Here is a 22804-nt window from a genome sequence, read left to right on the forward strand (position 1 = left end):
AAGCCTTCTTTGATGAATGAATATTGTCTGCACATTAGAAGAGGAGCTACTGTGTGTATCCTAATAGCTCTCGTATACTCGGGCTCAGCCTCACATGAGGCCCTTAAACCCTTAGGGTACAATGTGGTAGCAATCATTAGCATGCTGCATTCTTTATTGCAGCAGATGAGAAAAGGATGGTGCATATTAAAGTAAATTTGACCAACTTCCAACTCACCTGCAAGTTATGTGCCAATCTGCCACATAATATTTAGCAATCTGCCTTCTTGGTCTGCAGTTAGTCCTTTCCAGCCTAGAGACTTCATGAGAAACACTCACATTGGAGATGTTTTTTTTTTTTTTTTTTTTTTTTCCATATATGATTATTTTCTAATTTTAACATTTAATCACTTTTCCTTTTTGTATTTATTTTCTATAGTGGTAACTAAACCAAAATTAGAGCACCACGTAGATCTAAATAGAATACTGTTTGCAGAAGCCAAAGGACATCGCATTAGTGCCTTTGACAAGCTGTGGATCTTTTGGAAGATCCACCAAGTCTCACAATATTTCCTTCCCTTGGAATACATTAACAGGCATTAATCATATTAATCATAATTAATTGTTAACATGGCAGCATTGCATTTTTGCCGGTCTTTTTTTCCCAGGACTAGTGGTATTGGATGAATTGGCCTGGAGATATCTGGGTCACCCCATCAAGTCCCTTCAGCTCTTCTGGGACTTCGCTGTCACACCAAAGTTTGGTTAGGAGTGAGGTGGGTTGGTGTGGGGAGCTTTTGGCCAATTGTTTTTCTCTGGTTGTGATTTATTTAACCTTATATTAATAAAAAAATATCAGAGAGGATATTTTTAATCTGATAGTTCTACTTTTACAGTCACCACCCAGCTATGTGTGCCTAAGAAAAGTTTTTACACTAACTTAGAGCAAAAATGCTAACAACCTTGTTTAAATTTTTGCTGATGTTTTTATTGGAGAGATTAAAAACCCCAAACAACAAAACTCCCGACATTAAGAAAAAGAAGCAGAAGAGCTACCGATGAGAAGTGGTCTGCAAGTGGTGGCACCAGTCTGCACACAAGCCAGCTGCAGGCAGAGATACGGCAGAGACCGAGGTGGTACTCACAGACCGAATGTGATACAGGAACAGCAAACCCCAGAGTCAGAAAGAAAGGCCATAAAATCCCGACGACTCCCTGTCCGAGTCTTACTTCCAAAGAGAACCACAGGCAAAACCCCAAATGTTTTAGCCTCATCCCGACTGCTCAGGACCTCGGCAGTGTGACCACGCTTTGCCACCAAGCACTTGTCTGAGTACATTTTGGCTTCACCAGCCAGCTGAGCTACTGCTGAGTGCTCAGCTCAGTGGACGATGTTTTAAGGCAGGGGGGTAGCTGTGGGAAAAAAAAGAGGACCACAACTCACCTTGTAAGTGTCAAGACTGGTTTTAAAAAAGCCCCACAAGAATTATGGCCTCTTCGGTGTCCCACAGCGACAGGTACAGAAACACCGGACACAGCATGTACATAACATTACTTACAGACTCTACATGGAAAATGTTAACCGATTTGTCACGGAAATCTGGGATCGAGCAACACGGCCGTACAAATTCACACCTTGAGAAAGGCGAAGTGTGGACCGCTCCTCTGCAAGAGGATCCTCAGTCGATGCTTTGTATCGGAAGCATTAAAACGACGACGACAACTTTTTTTCTGAATCTCAATTCATTATTGTGTTAGATTTCAGAAACTGGAAAAGGTTCCCTTTAGAAAATGCGTGACTATTCAGACTATGAGTTCACAACCTAATTATTAAATAATTAAAAAAAAAAAAAAAAAAAGGATTCAACTGTCATGAAGTCTTACATGGCTGCAATATTTTAAAGCAATACCAACAATACAAGGCATAGAAATTTTCTCCTGCAACACTTGTAAAGGGATTCACATGAAAAGCAAAAGGACTATTAAAGAATAAACTGCTCTGCAGAACAGGGAGGTGAGAGGCTAGCCATGAATTCAACCAGATTCCTTAAAGTTGAACTCCAGCTGCTTAAAAACATATCACTTCATAATTCAGAAAATGATGACCCGTACGTCTGCGTACTCCCATTAAATACGATACCCTAAAGGGCATGACACCCTTCCTTGAAAAGTTTTTACCTCATCTCCACCGTTACCTCCACAGTTTAAACAAAAGAACAACTATCCAAATGTAAAATGCTCTTTTTTTTTTTTTAATTACTAAATTAAGAAAGTTAAACAGTTTTAAAATGTAAACTTGCAAATAAACCATAACAAAATGTAATTAAGACTTTAAAATTTGCAACTCAGTATTAAAAACTCAATAGAAGTAGAAAGGAATTTTTTTTTTTTTTGGTTAAACGTAAGTAATTCAAGGCTGGTACAGACAACTGAAAAGGTAATACTTTGTTCTGTGCATCCCCCATGAAATGTAAAGAAGTGCATAGTAATTCCACTGGAGAACTTGCAGACACAGAGAAAGTACTTTCATTAGCAGTACAGGACATTTAACACACTCATTTTACAATGGAAAAATGTTACACATAAAACAGAAAAATCCTAGTTGCGTGACCAACAGTTTAGCAGGTGGACATGGCTAAAATGCTATGATCTGAAGACCATCTGAATGTGGTTACACGGTTTAATAAATCTTTTTTTGAAACATTTCAGTATACACGTTTGGCTACAAGAAGTCCTTGCAGTTTCAATTTTCCAGTTCAAACGGTGATGGTGTAGTTTTCTTGCTTTAAATATGTTCATTTTAATTTCAAGAACAAATCATCACACACTTGTCAAACATTGGAAACATTACTGTAAATACAGCACATGATTCCTGAAAGAGCAAAGTTACAACCATCTACAGGTACATAGTCATAAACAAAAAGTGCAATCCAATTTAAAAAAATCATGCTTGGCAAAAGCCAAAAATTAGATCACTGGCTTTCAGAATCCCACCAGTGCTTTCATGTCTGCAGTAAAATTATCACTTTCTGGGTACTGCTGCAGCAGGATTCATTCCGTTCAGAATGAGTTTCCTCTGCAATAGCACCCATATACTGTATGTACAGGTATGTATATATATTATATATATTTTATATATAAAAAAAGCAAAAAACCAAACACCTGTCCTGATTTTTTTTTTATTTTTTTTTGTTAAAACATGAAAAAAAATGTTTTAGACAAAGAGGCCACTTCTGGAAAATAATACTTTTAGTTGAATCAGGAGAAGACTAGTTAAAATCACATAGGTTTTGCGTTTTAAAAAAAGGAAAGCACTAGGATCAGTTATTGGCACTGAGTTACTATTTACAATGAACGGAGGTTTTGCAGTTTACATAACATCAATACAATGCAGTTTTGGAGTCTTTGATTAAGAAAAAACAAGTGTTTTTCTCCTTTTCATCCAGGACATTCAGATTGTTAGGACAAGTGGTCATAGGTGAGGGCTGCGGAAGCTCCCAGCTTCAGCCCCTCCTGTGCCCGGCGGTGCTGGAAGATGCTGCTGCACTCTTGGGAAGCCGATCACGGAGTTGGAAGCCGAAGGGCAGGGGGGGCAGGGCTTGAGGAACACCTGGTAATTCGTGACAGTGTGTGGAGACCAGGGGTTTACAGGTTGTCGCCGGGCTGGTACTGGGGTTCTGTCGCAGTGAAGTAGTCTTCGAGGAAACCCTGCAAGTATTCGAAAGTTGGACGCTCCTCCGGGTCTTTTTTCCAGCAGTGGATCATAAGCTCGTGCAAGGAGATGGGACAGTCCTGAGGACACGGCATCCGATAACCGCGCTCTACTTGCTCCAAGACTTCACGGTTATTCATGCCTGTTAAGGACAGACAAACCCACACTGCTGAGTTACCAGAAAATTAACCCAAATATCCGAGTTATGTTTCTACAACACATATTCCTCAACCTTACTTATTTCTTTCAGTTAAGAGGAGAAGTAAACCAAACCACCTCAATGTCCTGTTTCAGCTCCCCATCTCCTGCAAAGTAACCTGGATTACTTTCTTTTTCTGTAGAGGGTTTTAAAATCCAGCGATGGCTAAAATGCTGCTCCCATGGTTACCCTTTTGGCTTAGTCAAAATGGGTAGGGTTTGGCACCTTCCCTCCCCAACAACAGCGGCCACACAATACATTATGTGAAATGGTTGCCTTATGAGAAAGGCTATTCAAAATTCTAGAAATTAAGATTAATTATTGAAACACTCCAAGCATGTCCCCTTTTTAAGGGCTTTGTGAGGTTGTGCTGCTGAGGTTAAAGAAGATGACAGACTTGAGGCTACCAGGCACATCCAGCAGTGTTAATTCCACATCAGTTCAGAAGCTCACTACTGCTAATGATCTGTGCTGTATTGCTTCTAGCTTATTGTCTTGCTCCAGCCCGCCCCAGAACAGAACAAAGCTGCTCAGAAGATGAGTCAAATGCCAAGCCAAACAGCTCTATGGCATAACCATGGCTCTCTCTTAAGTAAAGAAAGAAATGCTCTCATGCTTGTCTCTGTTTAAGAGGTAAGCCAGGCCCTTTGCTATCTTGTATTTTCCATGTAACTCTCATTTCCTCTGCTGTTTTTATATTACACGTTACAATTCACCATACGATTTTCTTCACCATACATTAATTGCAGTCAACCTCAGCTTTAGTTCCTTTATCTCTTCCAGTTATTGCTTTGGCTTTTTAACGGCACCAAGGGTAACACTGGCACCACAGGCATGTGGAAATATTTCAGAGAAAGCATGCACGTTGACTGCAAGCTTTGTGCTTGCCAGTTGCCAGCTCATGCCTCAGTCCTTTGCTGAAAAACATCTGCAGGCTTCACTGCCCTGCCCTGGTGGGCCCTGCCAAGCAGCTCTGCAGGAAAACCAGGAGAACCACTGAAGTTTCTCCATGACCAAGTCTAGAAATAAATGCATTGGTGTTGCTCTTTCTGCTGGCTGCTCTTCCCCCTGGCTTCCAGGACACCATCCTGCCACCCAGTTCCTTCACGGTGCTCCCTTGACCATGTTCAGGACCCAGGGGACCTCCTCCTTCCACTCCATATTTTAGCTGAAGTTACTTGGGAGAAATAATTCAAACACCTTTTCCAGCACAGATACACTTGTCTACTCTGCACCTTGACTGGTGGGCGCAGTATCCTTACGCTGAGTGGCATTGAGGTTGGTAATTCAGCAGTATCCTTGGGTCTGATCTTTACTCTGGGTCCTCACATCCCGGTTGTTTTTAATTCTTAGATGTTTTGAAAGAAGCATCTGCAAGATACAGCCTTTCCTGACGACCCACATCTAGATTCTCACCTCGTGTTATGATTACAAAACACCTTCTCCTCTTATCTTGACAGGGCAATTTCCTCCTGCTGATAATCCATTTGCAATACCTCTGTAAGGATCATTTTCCTAACCTGCTGCTGCAACCATCCCTTCCACGGCCTTGCCACTTGCTCCTTGTTGCCTACTATGTCAAATACAAGCTGCTTGCCTTCCCTTTCTCCCTTTCCAAGCTTCTCACAGGCTGCCCCACAGGTGTGCAGTCTCTCGTTTGGTCACGTTCTGGTTGACTCACAGTCCTGGTTAGCCTACTGCATCACCTTAGATTTCCACACCAGCACCGACATGCTGTTTCCTATCCTTGGTTAGGGTTCTACAGAGTGATGGAAACAGCAACCATGGTGCTCTGCAGAGATCGGGCTCTGCATGGAGTTAATGTTCTCCTGGGCTATCAGGTTCAGGATGATGCTGTTAGGTCACACGGGCTCACAACAAACGAGGAAGGCTTGCCACACACAGAACAAACTTCTGGATGTTCCTCATTATCCAGCTAGAACATTTGCAAACATATTCTACTTTTTTTTTTTTTTATTAAATTGAAAAAGAACACTAGTGGTCTGTGAGTCATCGCCAACCCAAGGGCAGCAACAACCCAACCCAAACCTTCTGGTGCCTTGTTGTTTCTGAGATGCTACACGAAAAAGTAGCATTTTGCTCATGTTGTGCTCTTATTATTATTTTTTTTTGTGTGTGTGTTTTGAACAAAAAAAAATGCACTTTTTTATGCACTGTTTTTTCACACCCGTGTCTTTGAATCAGTTGAATTACCTCAGTTTTTGGGCTAAGAGGTTCTTCTGTGCTCTGCTTCCCTTACATAGCAAAGGCTGTGCAAATAAGAGTTACCAGTAACTCATCTACTGTGTATACCTAACCCCAAAACAAACTGAATTCTTTGTTTTTATTTTGGCAGTGCCCCTTTAAGTACAACAAGGATGGAATCAACAGCAGCAGGAAAGCTCCTTCCCAACTGATTTGTTACTCTAAGATATCAAATGCTTGGTGTTTTTATCCGGTGTATTACTTGGTGCTGCAAGCACACACTGAAACTTGATAACAAACTCGGTGCTGGAAGAAAAACCCTGAGGAGGGGAGCGTGGGGAGTAAAAACACAAACAGCTCTTCCCTTCTCTTTTCTTTTAAAAAAGATAGAGAGAAGAACATAAAAGAGGCTTTGCTGCCTGGAGTCACAGTCATTTCTGTCCCAGGTTTTGCTCATCACAGTATAATCAAGGAAAACGCCCTTCTCTGCCTTTGTCCTTTCCCCTCCCTCCCAGTAAAACCCAGATATGAAACTAAATCGAGCAATCCTCACATTCCTTGCTGGAATTCATGTGTCCAGCAAGGGCTGCAGAATCCTTTTGTGTGCTACTGATTTAAAAAGGGAGATTCAAATACATATATATATATATTAATCTTGCTTGTATTATTACTTTGACTTATAAAAATAGCAATGTGTCAGGTATGCTTTTTACTTCTTAATGGGCCTATTTATGTTTACAAACCCATTATCTGGATTTGCTTAGCTTATCCTACAGGTTTTAGTGTTTCTCTTTTGATGGCAGGAGCCTGTTGTATCTGTACTTCTAACACCACAGAGAGAATATTTGAACAGCCTGTACAACTCTTCGCTCCTAATGAATACCCGAGAGTTTCAACTCTTTTAGTAAATAATAAATGAAATTCTGATTGCAATACGCTTCTAGATACCTTAAAAGTTTATTTTAAAAAAAACACACGTAAGTCTGTGGAATAAACTATTCAACAATGTTCTTCTGTTGACTACAGCTATTTCACTTGCTTGAAAATCAGTTTGTGCTCATAACATTTCTAGAATTAGCATTTGAACCCAAAAGTAAACATCCAATTTCCAAGCGATGGGTTTTTCATTAACTACTCAGTCCTCGAGAAAATCAAAAATGAAATAACTTCCCAGTACCCAGCTTTATTAGTGAAACTTGCAATAGTCCTAGGGTGCTACGTGATACGACCTCTTTAAAGCTCAGTACAATAAAAATCCAGCTCATACAGATGAGAGACAGAAACGCAATGCTGTTTGAATCCTCCTGGAAAAGCTGCAATTGTAAGAGTTACGGTGACATAAAAGGGGATGTAAAATTTCCAGTTGTGGCTAAAAAAAGCCCTGGAGCTTGGTGAGACAGAACACAGCAGATGTGCAAATAGCACAGACCTGGGCAACGCTGCTGCTCCAGAGGGCAGGAAACAAGATTGCTGGAACTAGGCAGCATCCCCACACCCAAAGCTGATGTTGTATAGATTACTTTGGGCAACGTGAAGTCCACTGAGGACAGTGATGGTTTTAAGACACTTTATTCTTATTTTCTTGTATTGGACTGAGAATTATGCTCCTTCAACCCTCACTGCATGATTTTAGACCAATGACTAAACACGAATACAGACACAAATGCTTGAAGTATGACTCCTAAAACAACAGCTCAGCTGCTGCCCATCCCCTGATATGCTATCTTTCAGGTTCTCCGAGAGTCCAGAGTTGTGCCTCTGCTCGTGTTCACAGGTTCCTCAGTCCTGGACAGGTTTGCACATCCCTAGTGCAGTTGAGAAGGTAAAACCGTGCAGTTGTCCGTAGGGACTAGATCAAAACTGGCACTCTCAGAGAGGTAAAATGGAGACAGGTCGATTTGTGGGTTTTGTTTGGTTTGATCTAAGTGCAGAATTCCTAAGTTCTGGGGACAGCCCCACAGAAAAGGTACAGGTGAGAGGAGAGGGATGGGGGGTTTAGGCAGGGAGACCATGACATACACTGCATAAATAGTACAGTGAAGAGAATGGGAAAGCTGTTCCCTTTGAAGCACAATGATGTTTTTCAGAGAATAATACAAACTTATTCTTGTGCAAAAGTATTAACAATTTTTAAACATCTGGAAGTCATACCACTTTATTTAGAAATTAAGGCCTGAAAATCCCCAAGTACTTATCACCCTCAGAACACCCACAAAACAAAGCTATCAAAATCTTTTATTATTATTACTTTAAATACAGTATTTAAAAGTATTTAAAATATAAATATTTATTTTTTGCTTGGTATAAGAGTTGTGACTGAGCTTTCCTGCTTACAGAGAAACCCACCTGAGCTTACCTGTGCTATGTGCTGAGTACACACATCTCTCTTGTCATTAGCTACCATCCACGTGACGATGGTACCCACACGTGCTGGGTCACTGATGTGTACTCAGCCCCAGCCTTCTGGCCCCAGCCTCCTGCAGTGATGAGGAGGAGGCTGACCACAGCTCCCCAGGGACTGCAGAGCTACTTGGAGTCCAAACTTGTAGGCCAAGCTGGCTGGAGGCAGCAATGTGGATAATATCGTGGTGGCTGTCAGAATGGCCATAAAATGCAAACGCTTTCCATGTGACAAGTTCAGCAGAAAGCAGAAGGGGCAAGTTCAGAGGTGCTTGTTTAGTGCAGCTGAGAATTTTGTCTATCCAAAAGGCAATGTATTAATAAAACAGACTGCTGCTACAGAAATGCAGCCTCTGACTCTTAACCTCCATTAAAAAGACGCTAAGATCCAAGGGGACATTTGTGAAAGTGGAAAGAAGCAGAACCTGAAAAAGGTTGACTAAGCAGATTATTTTTTAGACTTGGCTCCTCTTCTGCCCATATCCAGTTTTTATTTCTCCACTGTGACAGTGAAAATAGAACCTCAACACACAGAAAGACCGTGAAAGCTGCTTATTCCAACCTGCTGCCTTGTGAAAAGGATGAGAAAGCACTGTTGGGCAGCAGTGCGCTGTGTCTGTCGATGAAGGAACAGGCTTGGTGGAAGGATGGAGATGGGGGCAGCTGTCAAAAAGTCAGTCCTGCTTGTGGGAGCTACAATGTCTGGGGGCAAGGCTTGATCGTGAACTCTAGCCTGATCTTCACCTCTGCCAGCAAAATCTTTACTGTTTGTGTGTCCTGCCCCTGCTGCAGCTTTTCCTCCCAAAAGGGGTCATCCATCTGGTGGAAATCTGGGGGACAAGGAATGCCAAGTCCTACTCCATACACAGTCTGTGCCCCTCCTAGAAACTGCCTGTCTTCTCCTTGCGGTGTTTCTCCCTCCGTCTGTGCAAACGTAAAACAATGCCTGGTTCTCCAAGGCATGAGGCCTCGGAGAAGGCCTTGGCACCTACTGTGCCCCGTGGGCATGGTTACCACCAGAGAACCAGGGTGCAGATGTACATAACCTCTCCAGGCACCAAGATATTGTCAAGGAAGAGAGCAATTCCTTTGTCTGAGGACATTTCCCTGCTCTCCCTGGCCTGCTACATGCTAAAAGCAGGAACATCAAGACAATGTGCCCACCACTATGAAAAAAGGGGTGTTACAGCAGAGTGTCAGCTCCATGACCCTTATTGTTTCAAAGCTGACCCCGTTCAGAGCTTGCAAATCCACACACCGAGTTGGTCAGCATTGAACTGCATTCCCTCGGTCCTCTGAGAGGCTCGGTGCTGCCTCTCTGAGTGGCTGAACTTCCATCTTTTCCTCCTCATGCAAGCCATGGCACGAAGGCAAGAAAAGTCCCATGGATGGGTCTGAACCCTGCCCTGGTCAGGAACCAACATTCATGAAGCCTTGTCCTTCCAGAAAGTCCATCTCCCCAGCATGAAGCTGGAGATGAATGAACTTTTCTATGCTGGGGAGAAGAGCCTTTTTTCTCAGAGACTTAGGAGGCCTTTCTCACCTGAGCCCTCTTTCCATCCCACACGCACAGGCAGGCTTAAGAGAAAGCCCGGTTCCACTACTGCCTTGGCCTTTTTAGGCATTTTTATGCCTCCCCACTTAGGGTCTGGAAAATGAGACCTAATGGAAATCTCTAAAGGTTTTGGAAATAAAACCTTGAAATTGAGCCTGCTCTTAGGTAAAACTGACAGAGAGGGGAGTGAAGGTGACCATGAGATGGTTAAGGCCTGGCTGAGCAGCGGAGGAAGCCCTGGCAGGAAGGAACAGAGCTCAGGCAGGGCATAACCGAGGCAGTACGTGAGCATCCAGCCAACTGCTGACTCCGAGCTATGTAACACGCAAGAAGCCGTTTCTAGCTTCTTGATGACTTCCTAGCATGGCTAGGGGAGAGTGAGCTGGAAGGACTCTCAGTGCGTGAGGGCTTTATGCAGGGAAGGATGAAGGGGAAGGACGGTGCTGGAAGAGGAGAGAGGCCGCTAGCTGTCTTTGATGTGCTCCGGCTGCCATCTAATAAAACTGTCCGCATTTTCAGGACACAGACCATGCCTGAGATTTCTGTCAGGGATCCTACAAGAAGTTATATATTGCAAGCACTTAAGTGCACATCCAGTGGCCTCGTTCTCCCACAGGGAGGGAAAGAAACACTTGGGAAGTGCAGATGTCCTCTGCTGACCTGGCCAACACAGGGTTCACTTACAAACCTGTGAGTTAACACAAGGCTTAGATGGACACTTTTGCCTCCAAGAGTATTTTTTCTGTGTGTATTTGCTTGAGCTCATGCAGATGATGAAAGGCTAGGCACTGAGCAACGCTGCCCCACAAATGTAGGGCTCAACAACAAAAAAAACCAAATCCTTAATTCTGCCACGGCTGGCAAAGCAACTCTGCTAGCACTGGCCGGGAGCATCTTCTTCCTGCACCCCAGCCAGGATCTGTGCCCATCCCATAAAAATAACACCCTATCAGCTATGTCTTACGCATCTTCTCTCTATCTTCAACCTTTGCACGCAGTCCGTGCCTGCTCATTGAGCCCTCAATAACCTCCTGGAAACCACTGCTCCCCCATGCCACTGCCAGTAATCCTCGGGGCAAGAAGACCTTTGTGCCTGCCACTGCCACAACTGCTCCATGCGGTGGCAACACCCTGCTTTCTTCAACCACACACATGGGGAAGGGCAGGGCAGAGGAGTTCACCCATCCCACAGAAACACCCCACCCCACTTTCTGCTACCTCAGCTCTGTGACTGCTGGCACAGTCACAGCTTTGCTAAGCTGCTCCCTGCAAATCATGCCAAAATTCACCTCCAATCATGAGAACCCCTCCAGTCCTCAGGTTCTCTTCCCAAATACTGGCTGCTGGCTGCTAGGAACTAGCAAAGCTGAACCTTCTGGAAAAGCTCTGGGAGTTCAGTTTTGCTGAGCTCAGCCTTCTGAAGTGGCGTGAGATACAGCAGGATAAATTGGACTCCACCTTGATGCTTTTCTTGCTGGATTTGATGTATGGCTCTGCCTGCTTGATAACAGCACAGACTGGGAGACTGAAACTGCTTTAGGACACTTTCTACTAAATCAGCCCTAGCGTACACAGCCGAGGTGTACTGGTGAGGAATTAAAACCCAAAAAGAATAAAGATGCAGCCAGATGCCCTGTTGTTAGTATCCGTGGTGATAGGTAAACAAAGGGATTAAATCCTTTTCCATGTAATGCGCTGCTTTCTCCTCACCCCTTTCCCCTTTACCTGAATGCCTGCAGTCTCCAGGGGCGGCAGCAGAAGGTAAAGCTCTTTCTGCACAGGCAGATCCAGTCACCCTGGCTACAAATCTTAATCCACGGGATACTTGGCAGGCTTTCAACAAAGAGTCACGGGGCCTCCGGTTCCCCCATGCAGAGAACCTGGCCCCTCTCTGACCTTGCCGTGAGCTCTGGCCTGCACATTACACATTTTTTTTTACCTTTCCTTTCCATCCATGTCTAATGCAAGGATTCAAATCTAAGAGTTCATAAGAAGGAGATTTGGTAATACCAGACATCCAGACAGTCATCAGACCTTGTACAAAACCAGACTGACAGAATAAATGCAGTAGTGCGACTCTGGGAGCTGGTTGGTATTTTAAAGTGAATGCAATACTGGGGAGAGCTGTTTGCTCTGTTAGGTAGTTGTTTTACCTTGCTTTCATTATTTTGCTACAATGTAAATGAATTGAAAACAAATTAAAAAAATAGAAATGAGTATGTTGGATTTTCTGCCTCTTGTTACTTTTACCATGATGATCATACACTGTCTTTCAGTCAGGACCAATTTCAAGCACAAGCAGAACCTATGCATGATAACCATCCTCCTTTAAGCCCAATGAAAATAAACACACTTTCCAATTTAAGTATATAGCTCATTCCCACTCCTTTCCCAGGTGATGCAGGGCTCAGACTATTTTCTTACCTGGGTATGGCACTCTCCCTTTTGTTACCAGCTCTGTCAGTAGGATCCCAAAAGACCACACGTCTGACTTTATTGTGAACCTTCCATACAGTGCCGCTTCTGGCGCAGTCCATTTAATGGGAAACTTTGCACCTAGCAAAGGAAGAAATAAATCTTAATCAGAACAGAGACAGAATCAAAGTACCACTTCGCAGGTGACTGTTTTGTTCTGCAACACCTGCAGGCTGATGGAGCTGCACGCAAGTATTAACAAACAGGTCCATGGAGGATGCTCACAGACAGCTGAAACATGTAGGGCAGAAGCAAAGGCTCAGCAGGCAAGGAGTGGGTTTGTCCCCACATCCCAAGAGAGGGTTAAGAAGTTTTAATTCAGATTTGAAGTTTTATAACGCAAAAAAAAAAGGTTTAAAAGCCAGTAAGCTCAATGTAATAGAAAATCTTTCTCCTAAAGTGTTTCAAATTAACATTTCCCTGTGACATTTGCGAGTCACACGCAGTTAGCACATATGAATAGGCGTGAGATTTATTAGAAATGTACCTCCCAGATTCCCTGATCAAACCGAGCAAAACACAAAACAAACAAACATGGTAAAAATGTAAATTAAAACCAAACCTAATATTTCATTAGAAACATGCAAGGACTTAAAAATAAGATTGCCATTCAAGTTGCTTGGAGTACAGCGATGTCAAGGCACAACTTCGCCCTGTGATTTATAACTTGACAGTGTACTTTAAGCTCCTGGCATTGAACAGCCTGTAGTGCCTTTAATACGTGCAGCCTAATGTGCTCATCCATCAACAGAGCTTGCAGGAGCCAGTTGTGGTAAGGATGGTACGATAACAAGCCTTTAAACTCTGATTTATTTGCTTTTCCAATCATTTACTGTTTTCTTTGGGAAAATATTTTCAGTATGACTTTAAAGAAAAGTCTTGTGGTAATAATTAACTTGTAGTATGTATGAAAAAATATGCAGACATTTCCCTGGTGCCTTGTATTAACATACAGGCAAAAGAGTTGCGTTGCTTATTGCGGATCCCAAGTGACAAACACTCACATTTTGAAACATACTGACTTTGACTTCTCACCACCCTCTCATAAAAGCTCCCTTAGCTTTCGGGAGGAGTGTGGAAATTGTAACGTGGACAAATCACTCTCAGGGAGTTAAGTTATGGCGCTGTTTACAGTTCTCTGCGGGCACTGTTCTGCTGCCATATCCAGTGCTCAGTGCCTCGCATCTTCTGCTATATGCTGCAGTCTGAGTTGGACCAAGAGTACAGAGCAGACATGGCAATTCTCATCCCCTTACTTAGTAAAACATGAGGTGTGCTAAATTTTTTTCTACTCTACTTGTAATTGATCCTAAGAGAGAATATTACTCAGAAACAAATACTTTTCTTTTTTTTTTTTTTTTTCTAGTAAAAATTGCAGATGCTCAAGTAAGTACTGCTATATTAAAAGACATAAGACAGAGCTTCAAATCCCTAATGCCTGAAGTAAGGAACTTAAGGCTAGTTAAGCATCAATACATAAGTGGTTAGATTTGCAAAGGCGCTGAAGGATTTGTAGATGTCTATTCACTTTCAAACCAGCCTGCCTCTTCCGTATTTCCATCAGTTGGCCTGCAGGCAGGAGCTATAATTCAGGTGCTCAGCTTTGGCCTCAGTCTCCCCGGCTTCATGGGACCAATCTTGGTTTACAAGACTCAAAATTTGCAGAACTTCATTTTATTTTAAAATCCACCATGGCTGGGATGTCTGAGGTCTCTACAGCAGCATGGTGTCTGGTGGTGTGTGAGATGGCCAAGCCTGAGGGTTTGCTTGTTCATGTGTTGCACACATTTCATTCAACATTTATTTATTTATTTATTTATTTATGATCAGCTGTGTTGGAAGATGAGCACTTCTGCTTCCCGTTTGGGCCAAATGACCTTCAGAGGTCCCTTCTGACCTCAAGCCACTCAGTGACTCTGTTCTTGACGCTCAGATAGAAAGGAGGCAACTGCCTGCAGGTCATCTTTGGAGGACAGAAATCTCTTCAGACTCCTTCAGGGCAATTCCCCCAGCATTTTTACCTTCCACATTTGCTGCTAGAACCCCAAAAGGTGCTGAGTACCACTCCGAAGCCTCCCACTGCTGCTGGAGGCACTTGTGCAGGCCGGACACTGCTCCCCTTGCTCAGCAGAGCTCCTGGCTGACATGCAGCCTCTGCACACCCACAACCCTGTCCCCAGCACGGTGTTAGAAAGAGCAGCCCCCTGCCCAGGCCTCGGCAGCTTATTAAACAAGCTGACTCCGTGCTGCACACAAATTGCAGCATCAGATCATCAGATAAAAAGCGTAGTACTGACAAGCATCTTAATAAATCTGATAAGCCGAATTACCCCCGCTGACAACGCAGCCTATCTATCTGCTTCTGTCAAGGCAGAAACGCATCGCTGGGGGGGATTCGTCTCTTTTTTGTTCATTTTTTCTGGAACATGCTTTATTACAAACTAGCAAGTCAGTAACTCTGTCTGTACAAACAGATCGCAGGCTGCATTCCTAGGTCAGGATAGCCTGTCTTTGCCCAAAAGCGAGGTCACTGTCTGTGGCTTTTATCTCCATTCCTCTTCTGAAACATTTCAGCACAGCGAAAGACTTTTTTGGGCTCCTGCACTGTGAGACGAGCCAAAGCTCCTGGTACAATGCTGGGGCAGAGCTGTGGCCCTGCCTTTTGCCTCTGAGGATTTCTGTGAGCCCAGGCCCTGCTCTGCCCCAGTGTTCGCACCCAGGAGGTCACCTCCCACTCAGGGGGGATCCCCTGGGAAAAGCAGCCCCTGATCCTGCTTTAAGTCTTCCTCCAGCCCAGCCAGGCTGCGTGAGGAGGAGGAGCAGAAGGGCCTGGGATAGCCAAACGCCCTCGATGTACAGCTCTCTGTGTGGTTTCTTCTGAGGCCAGCGAAAATCTCTTGGAGCTTTGTCTGTCAGATCTCAGTCTCGACAAAGCACAAACCCCTGTGATTAATGCCCCAGAGCCACTGCTGGCTTGATAACAGCCGTTTTTCCAGAAATGCTACGAAGCTGCTGCCTCTCGTACCTTAAAACCAAGCCCAGCACCCCCAGTGCCAGGAGCCAGGAGCATGGGAACTGCCGGGTGAGAGCCGGAGGGCGCAGCTCAGAACCACAACGCTCCCGAGGGTGAAAAGGGAAAGCCACAAAAGGTAGAAATGAAACGCTGAAGCAAGCATGTAACAGGAAACGAGTCAGCCTGGGTAGGCGATGGTGAGTGCTGTGTGGGAGGGACTGCGCAATTACATTTTTTGAGCTGTGAGAAATAAAGTGAAATAGGGAGGCCGATCCCTCCTCAGGAAGCAGGGAACAAGGGGCACAACCACGGGCCCAAACGCAGCCCTGGCCTTTGCCCTGTGTCCTTGACTCCTCCTGACCTGGTCCTGCTCCTTGCTGAGGAGCAGATGGCACCTCTGCTATCCCTCTGGGACCTTGGGGGTTGCTGTTGAGAAGCAGGAACCATCCGTCCTGCCTGGTCCATGATGGACCAGGGAAAGATGGGCATGGAGTGAGGGCAAAGCCACAGATGCTGCAGCTGGTGGCCAGCACGAGGAGCTCTGAGGAGCTGGTGAGCTTGGAGCCAAGCCTCCACACAAGGGTTGGGGAAAAGAACCCAAAGAAACTCCCGCTCTTTTTGAGGAAACAAAAATAAGAAGCATCACTCGTTTCTAAGACAGGCGGGAAGGAGATGTTTCTAAGCATTACGGAGGCAAAAGTTGATCCGAAAGTTTACAAACATGTAGGAGAGCTCCCAAAATAGCTGTGACTTGCCTGGAAGGCATAAGATCCTTATTGTTTCATGTGTGCTCGGAGCAGTGCTGCTGCAGGCCCTGCCAGTGAATGCAGCAGAATCATGGCCTGGTAAATAATTCTGCTCTTTTTTTTTTTTTTTTTTTTTTTTTAATTAAGGCAAATTTAAATTTGTATCAGCTGCTACTGCTTAGAATAGTAACAGCTCTTCCCTAGCAGCTCTGTGGAGCACTCGGCACTCTCCACAAAAATGCCATGTGCTTGGCCAAAACTCCGCAGAGCTGTGAACCAGATAAGTGCGAGGGTAGCAGAGCTGGGAAACCCTGTGCCTGAGGTGATGGGAAGTTTCTCTCTGTCCTGCAGAACACCAGGAGTCTCGAGGCTTGCCTTTAACACAGGCAAAATCACGGATGGAAGGAAACAAGACTGAATACGCCCGACACTGTGCGGGGGGAAAATGATGTTGCAACAGCGGCTGCCAGAAGAAGCAAGCCCTGACGGTGCAGGCTGCAGCAGCACAGTTCCCCACTGCAGCCTTTCAGATGGGCGTCGCTTTAATAGGCATGTTTTTCCCCTTTGATTACTCACTTCCTCTCAGAGCAAGAGGAGCCAAGTGTTCATTACGAGCCAAGAACTTTTTTTTTTTGGGGGGGGGTATTATTTAATGGCGGTGCATGGCTGCTAGTCACACACTGTAAATCATCAGTGGTGTGACCATCTCTTTCCTTCCTGACCACTGCTGAGAAATGGCAGCGCAGACGACGAACTGCTTTTTATTTACCTCTCATAAATCAGGAGCGGCCGGGCCTCCTTTGTTCAACCCAACGAGAAAATAAGCTGGTCGGTGAAACGTTACCACCAGGCTGAGTAATACCCACACAGGTTCAGGAATCCCGCACTCTAACCCGCCGGGGCTCAAAGCATCCCCATCTGTTTCCTTTCAAAATATTTAATCAGAGACAAAAGTGACAGTGGGGGAAGGGAGCAGGAGATCAAGCGAGGCCGGAGAAAACCACCTCTTCCTCAGGCCGACAACAAGCTCCCTGTGAGCACACTTAAGCCCTGAGAAGCAAAACTGCTGAGGAGAGAGTGACCGAAGGCTTTAATCTGCAGATTTCAGGAGGCAAAACATTTCCTCCCTCCCACAGGAGCTGCCGGTCTGCAGCGCTGCCCACCCCCTTCCCTCAGCCGGGCTCTCCTCCCGTGTCTAAACTCCCACTGCGGCAGAAGCCAGCTTGAGAAACACGGCAGTCCCCAGATGCCGAAGGGATAGGTCATGGGAAATGAGCACAGGCGACCATTTCCTTCTGATACTGTGGTCGCCACCAAGCAGCGATCAAAACTGAAGCTGAACACAACAAAACGGGACTGAACTGCACTTGGAGAAAAGTTCCAGTGGCATATCAGAAGCCATCATCCTCAATAAATTAGACGTCCGAGGCTCAACCCTGGCTGCCCACCTGGCTTGGTGTCCTGACCATCAGTGACACAGGCTAAAGGCCAAGCCATTCCCCCTTTCCCAGCCACTTTTTCCACAAGTAATTTCCATGGGCAGGACATACCTACAACCACGCTCCCTCCCCCTGCCATTTCGCTTCCTGCAGCTCAAAGCTTTCCCACTCCAAATCCAACAACTTTTATTGTCTTATAAAATCTGAGCTTTTCCTCCACATCAGTCAGTCGGGTATTTAAGGATTTTTAACACGTCAAGAGGGCACAACTATTCTAAGACATTTAAACCAGGAAGCAAACAGGTCATCAGAGGATTTCCTAGGGATCATGAGCTTGAAGAGACTTGGCCAGAAGTAGGTTACATAGTTGTCTATTCAAATGAATAATTAGTCCTGTCAAACTATACACTGGGACATTTCCAAGGGGAACAAAAGACATGGCAGTGAAACAGACAAAAATGAAGATAATATAGAAAACGGTTTCAAAGCCATTTTACAGACTGGATCTGGCTGCCTTTTTCAAGGCAAACTCGTCTTGTTTTGCACAGGGGAAGGGCCAGCAGGCAGCTTTCTGCTGAGCAGAGCTTGCAGACACTGTTGTTACTCCAGAGAGACTGACACGAGGCTATTTTGCTCACAAGGAGCAATTCTCACCCTCAGGCTCCACTCAGTAGTGGTTAGCTCTGCATTAGTACCTACCACAGGTTCCTTAAGGGCCCCCACGAAATAATCAGGGCTTCCCTCCTGAATGTGAACTGTTAGCGTGGAGGCAGCCCGTGCTACCCGTCCCCGTGACTAGGTACTGCTGACAGCAATTAGGAGGGGTGTGAGCAGTGGGAGAGCTTCTGCTCCCAGGCAAGAAGGTTTTCTGGAAACTCTCTGGCTCCTTCTGTCAGCACTTGGAAGTTAGAGAAAGGGATTAGCCCCTTACTGGCGAAATTAATGGCGAAACTTGTGCTAAAAGAGGGACTTCTGGCGAAGAGAAAAAACTTGCAATAGGAAGGGGTAAATGTGGGTTATGAGGCACTCAGCTTCACTCACTTTCTGATGACACACAGCGTGGTTTAGTAAGACACTCGCTGGCTTTGGAACTGAGAAGGGCCGGAGCGGTATTTACCGACACATATTGAGCAAGCACTACCAGCGGGCTGCCAGCAGAAGGAGAACAAAACCGTAGCTCTGCAGACTTGGACCAACATCTGACAACTAAGCACAACTTGTAAAGAACAACTAACTACAAAGGGCCTGTGTCATGGCTCAGTCTGAACACAAACACACACACACACACACACACACACACGCACGCTTTTTCAAAAAGCTGTGGTACTCTTTGATTTGTTCTTACAGCATATCAGTGGTCGGCGGTGGCCAGCATTCTGTGTGGCACTGGAAAATGGCTTTCCTATTAAAGTAACTTTAAATTCTCCAAGTTAACAGTTTTCAGGGAGACAGCTCTATTGCATAAAGACGTAATTCTCAAACAGATTTCTTTGACCAGTTGGAAATACAGAAATCAAGAATAGCACAGCAATGTTGATAGTGGTTAGTAAATACTAGAAGGCACACCATTAAAGAACTAGCTAACAGGCTTTTCTGTCCCCAGTCAGGCTTTCTACTGTGCAAAGTAAAGCATCTTCTCTGTTGCAGCACCATGAGGATCTCATCTTTACTGTCACTTCACCCACCCATGTGTCTATTCATCATCTTTCATTTAAAAACTGACCAAAATGAAACAAAAACAACTAATCAGACCTGCCCTGTAAGGGATGCATTTGGCAGTGGAGTTCTGGGCTAGGAGTTAATGTGAGTTCAAGATTTACTGAAGGCAACTCTAAAGCACAGGAGAGAGTTGTTGTTTTTTTTTAATGATGTTCTACTCTTCCTTCCCCTGTCACAAAAATGATGCTCAGTGCTACGCTTGCTGCTGTATGTACCTTGTCTTGCTGTATACTCATTGTCTTCAATCAGCCTTGCTAATCCGAAGTCAGCAATCTTGCATATTAGGCCATTTCCCACCAGAATGTTTGCAGATCGCAGATCTCTGTGTATATAATTCATCCTTTCAATGTACGCCATGCCTGCGGCCACCTGCATGAAACACAATGGGTGCATTTTAAAAGGAACTCAGACATCAGTGGGCTACACAACATGCACATCTCAGTGCTCAGTACTCTGAAAACAGACCTGGGCTGCCATGTCCACTAAATTCGGTAACTTCAAGGCTCTTCCTTCGCCGTCTTTTAAGAAATCTAGCAAACTCCCTGTAAAAGCAAAGTAGACACAATACAGAAATGTTGAGGAAACAGTGGCTATCAGGTTGGAGATGCAACAATATCTGCAATATTAAAGACAATAATGCTTTGAGTGCAAGTGGACAATTTCAAAACAAAACAAAACAAAACCAGAAAAAAGCAAACACAAGAGTTTAAAATTTTCCTGCTGTACTTGTTTCACTCTGCATTAAGGTTGGCTTGCAGAAGAGTATGTCACTAGTCCAAAGAAAGTTGCAGGGAGAAGAAAGTTGTTTTTAATTTTCCTGACCATTACTAAGGAAGCTGATCTTTCTTAACTTTTCCAGTGCTCTTTGAAACTGTATACCTGCTGCTCTCAAAAGGCCTCAGCCCGCTGAAAAGCATCAGCTTGGTTCCAAGCCACACAAGCTATGGAAAAAGTCAGATCCCAGCTCAACCTGCTCCAAAAGAAAGGTCAGCCTGGAGCTTGGTAACTCCAAATGGGATAGCACTAACAAAGGCTAATTTTCTTTAGGAAATTGGTAACCATGCTATTTGTAGCCCTCCTTCTCTAGTTAACAAACATGAACCATTAATTTTAGATGATCACTGTTCAAAACTAGAGAAGACCAAGCAGAGATCAAATGGAAGTGATTTTAGCAAAAGCAATATGGACACAAGCCCCTCTTGTAAGGAAAAGCAAGGAAGTCCCCTGTAGCTTTTAAAAATAGCATAGAGTGCTACAGCTCTCTTCTCAACCTTTTATTTAAGCAGAGAAGTGTAGCAGTCTCCTTTAAATAAGGTCAGTGAATTGGTTTAATAAATAAGGGGAAAAGAAAGTTGATTAGACATTTCTCCCTTGATAAATCCTCAGCCACAACCTCAGAAACAAAGACGGAAAATGGTACAGTAAAAAATAGTAAACTAAGCCAAAATAAACCACATATTTCAGAAGGCTTTTGAGAAGTTGTTTTTTTTCTTTCTTTCTTTTTCTTGTTCTTTTCTCTTTTTTTTTCTTTTAATGGGAAAAAGCACATGCTTGTCACTAAGACATATGATTAAAGTGTGAGTTAGTCAGCGTTTGGATGCCTCTGAGCAGGGAGGTGGGCAGGCACCTGCCAGGAAAATAAAAATCAACTCCAAATAGGCTGAAAAAATGTACTGAAAAATTCAGAGTGTATCCTCCAATGTACAATGAAATTTCCCTGTGAGAACTTATGTTTCCTATTTGGTTCCTTTGCTTTTCCAAAACAGGCAGATTTTTTTGCTCTACTCTCAGCACCCCTGCTGGAGATCTGATGGAGCTGAAAGTTTTTCTTTTCTCATTTTACTTTGTTGTTACCAGTTAGGTAGCTTAAAGAAAAAGAGAAGGGAGAATGAAAAAGGGAAGGGGAAAGAACAGGGAAAAGAAAAAAGAATCATATGTGCAAATCATATATTACAATGATGCAGTTGAAAACACTTAAGATGCACTGGCTTCTCCCTTGTCCACCTCATGCAAACTTTCTTTATGTGATTCTTGCTTGTACACCTAGGGGGGATTTTAGTTTTTGGGCCCCATTCAGAGTTGAATGACTCTGTATGAGACTCAGAGACTTCCTCTGAGCTTCGAGAAAGAAAAAACACTGTTATCAAGGGCAGCAGCTCTGGCTTCACCTTTGCTCATGTACTCCGTGACAATATAAATGGGTTCTTCAGATACCACGGCGTAAAGCTGGACCAGTTTGTCATGTTTTAGCTTCTTCATGATTTGGGCTTCCTCCAGGAATGACTCTGGAGACATAGTGCCAGGCTTCAGAGTCTTGATAGCCACTTTAGTATTTCCATTCCACGTACCTACAAGCACAGACAGTTAGTTAGATTAAACATCTTCTGCTCCTTTTTCTGACTGATACATAAAACAGAGGAGTAAACTAGCAAGGACACAAGACTGTTTTTTGTTTTTTTTTTTAAGAGTGGTTTCGCATTTTGCCTTTTCATTTACATTCCTCCCACGCCTCCCTCATGTCTTAGTCTTTTTCTATTATACCAAAAAATAATACTCCCATTGGCACTGGGGTGTGATCTCTCTTGTCTTACTCAGACAACGCTCCCAGTGATACCCACGGAAACCTCCTCTGAGTAAAAAATGCAGGACTGCTGAAATCCATCTTTATGCATTTCCCTGCTAATAAGGAATGACTCCAGACAACAACACAGCTCCAGTCACAGATTTGGATAGCAGAACTGGTTAAACCCAGAACTTTCCATTTGCAAGACATTTTGACATGTTGTTTTTCTTCTGAGTCAGAGGAAAAAAAAATATGAGAAAAATTCCCAAGGAACAAATTCGGAATCAATTTCATTTCACAAACATGGGCCTGCCTCCAGACCGAAATGTGTCTTTTCCCTTCCCCTCCTCGCCCCTGGAAGCCCTGCAGCTGCTGGCTGAAAATGAGGAGGTTCCTCCCCACCTCACCTTGTTCTCTGCTCGTGGTTGGGACTGGCATGGTCACACCATGATCTACCAACCCTCACTCTGGGGCTGAGGATGTGCCAGAGCTGCTCCCGAGGGGCTGGGGCATCCTTGTGGGGAGAGCCAAAGGGGTGCAGAGGCCATGGGGTGCAGGGCAAGGAAGGGAGGCACCTGGCTCTGGACCCCAAAAGCCTGCACGAGGAGCTGGGGAGAACCAGGGGAGGCTGCCTCAGGGCTTCCCACAAGTGGTGGGGTGGCACTTGGGAGTTTGCAAGGAGGAGAGGGAGGAATGGAAAGGAAAAAATCAGCAGCTACCTACGTTAACAGGTTTCTCTGGGGCTCAGGGGAAGGTCAAGTGAAGAAAACAAAAGTGGGCAGAAATACCGCTTCCCTAG

At 44.4% G+C, this 22804-nt stretch overlaps 1 protein-coding gene across 5 annotated transcripts in view; it reads right to left on the reverse strand.

Moving 5' to 3' along the window:
- Positions 1–3177: 3177 nt before the first annotated feature.
- The window catches only part of FYN (FYN proto-oncogene, Src family tyrosine kinase), a 128163-nt gene continuing 108536 nt past the window's right edge, over positions 3178–22804 (reverse strand). For all 5 annotated transcript variants that reach the window (XM_032185809.1, XM_032185807.1, XM_032185806.1 and 2 more), the window contains 5 exons: positions 21611–21790; positions 19908–19984; positions 19658–19811; positions 12475–12606; positions 3178–3833 (listed from right to left, as the gene is read on the reverse strand). In XM_032185809.1, coding sequence (XP_032041700.1) covers positions 3625–3833; positions 12475–12606; positions 19658–19811; positions 19908–19984; positions 21611–21790 — 752 coding nt within the window. In that variant the 3' untranslated portion in view covers positions 3178–3624. The remainder of the gene's footprint in view (positions 3834–12474; positions 12607–19657; positions 19812–19907; positions 19985–21610; positions 21791–22804) is intronic.

The sequence above is a fragment of the Aythya fuligula genome, chromosome 3 (assembly GCF_009819795.1).
Source record: "Aythya fuligula isolate bAytFul2 chromosome 3, bAytFul2.pri, whole genome shotgun sequence".
Taxonomy (NCBI): domain Eukaryota; kingdom Metazoa; phylum Chordata; class Aves; order Anseriformes; family Anatidae; genus Aythya; species Aythya fuligula.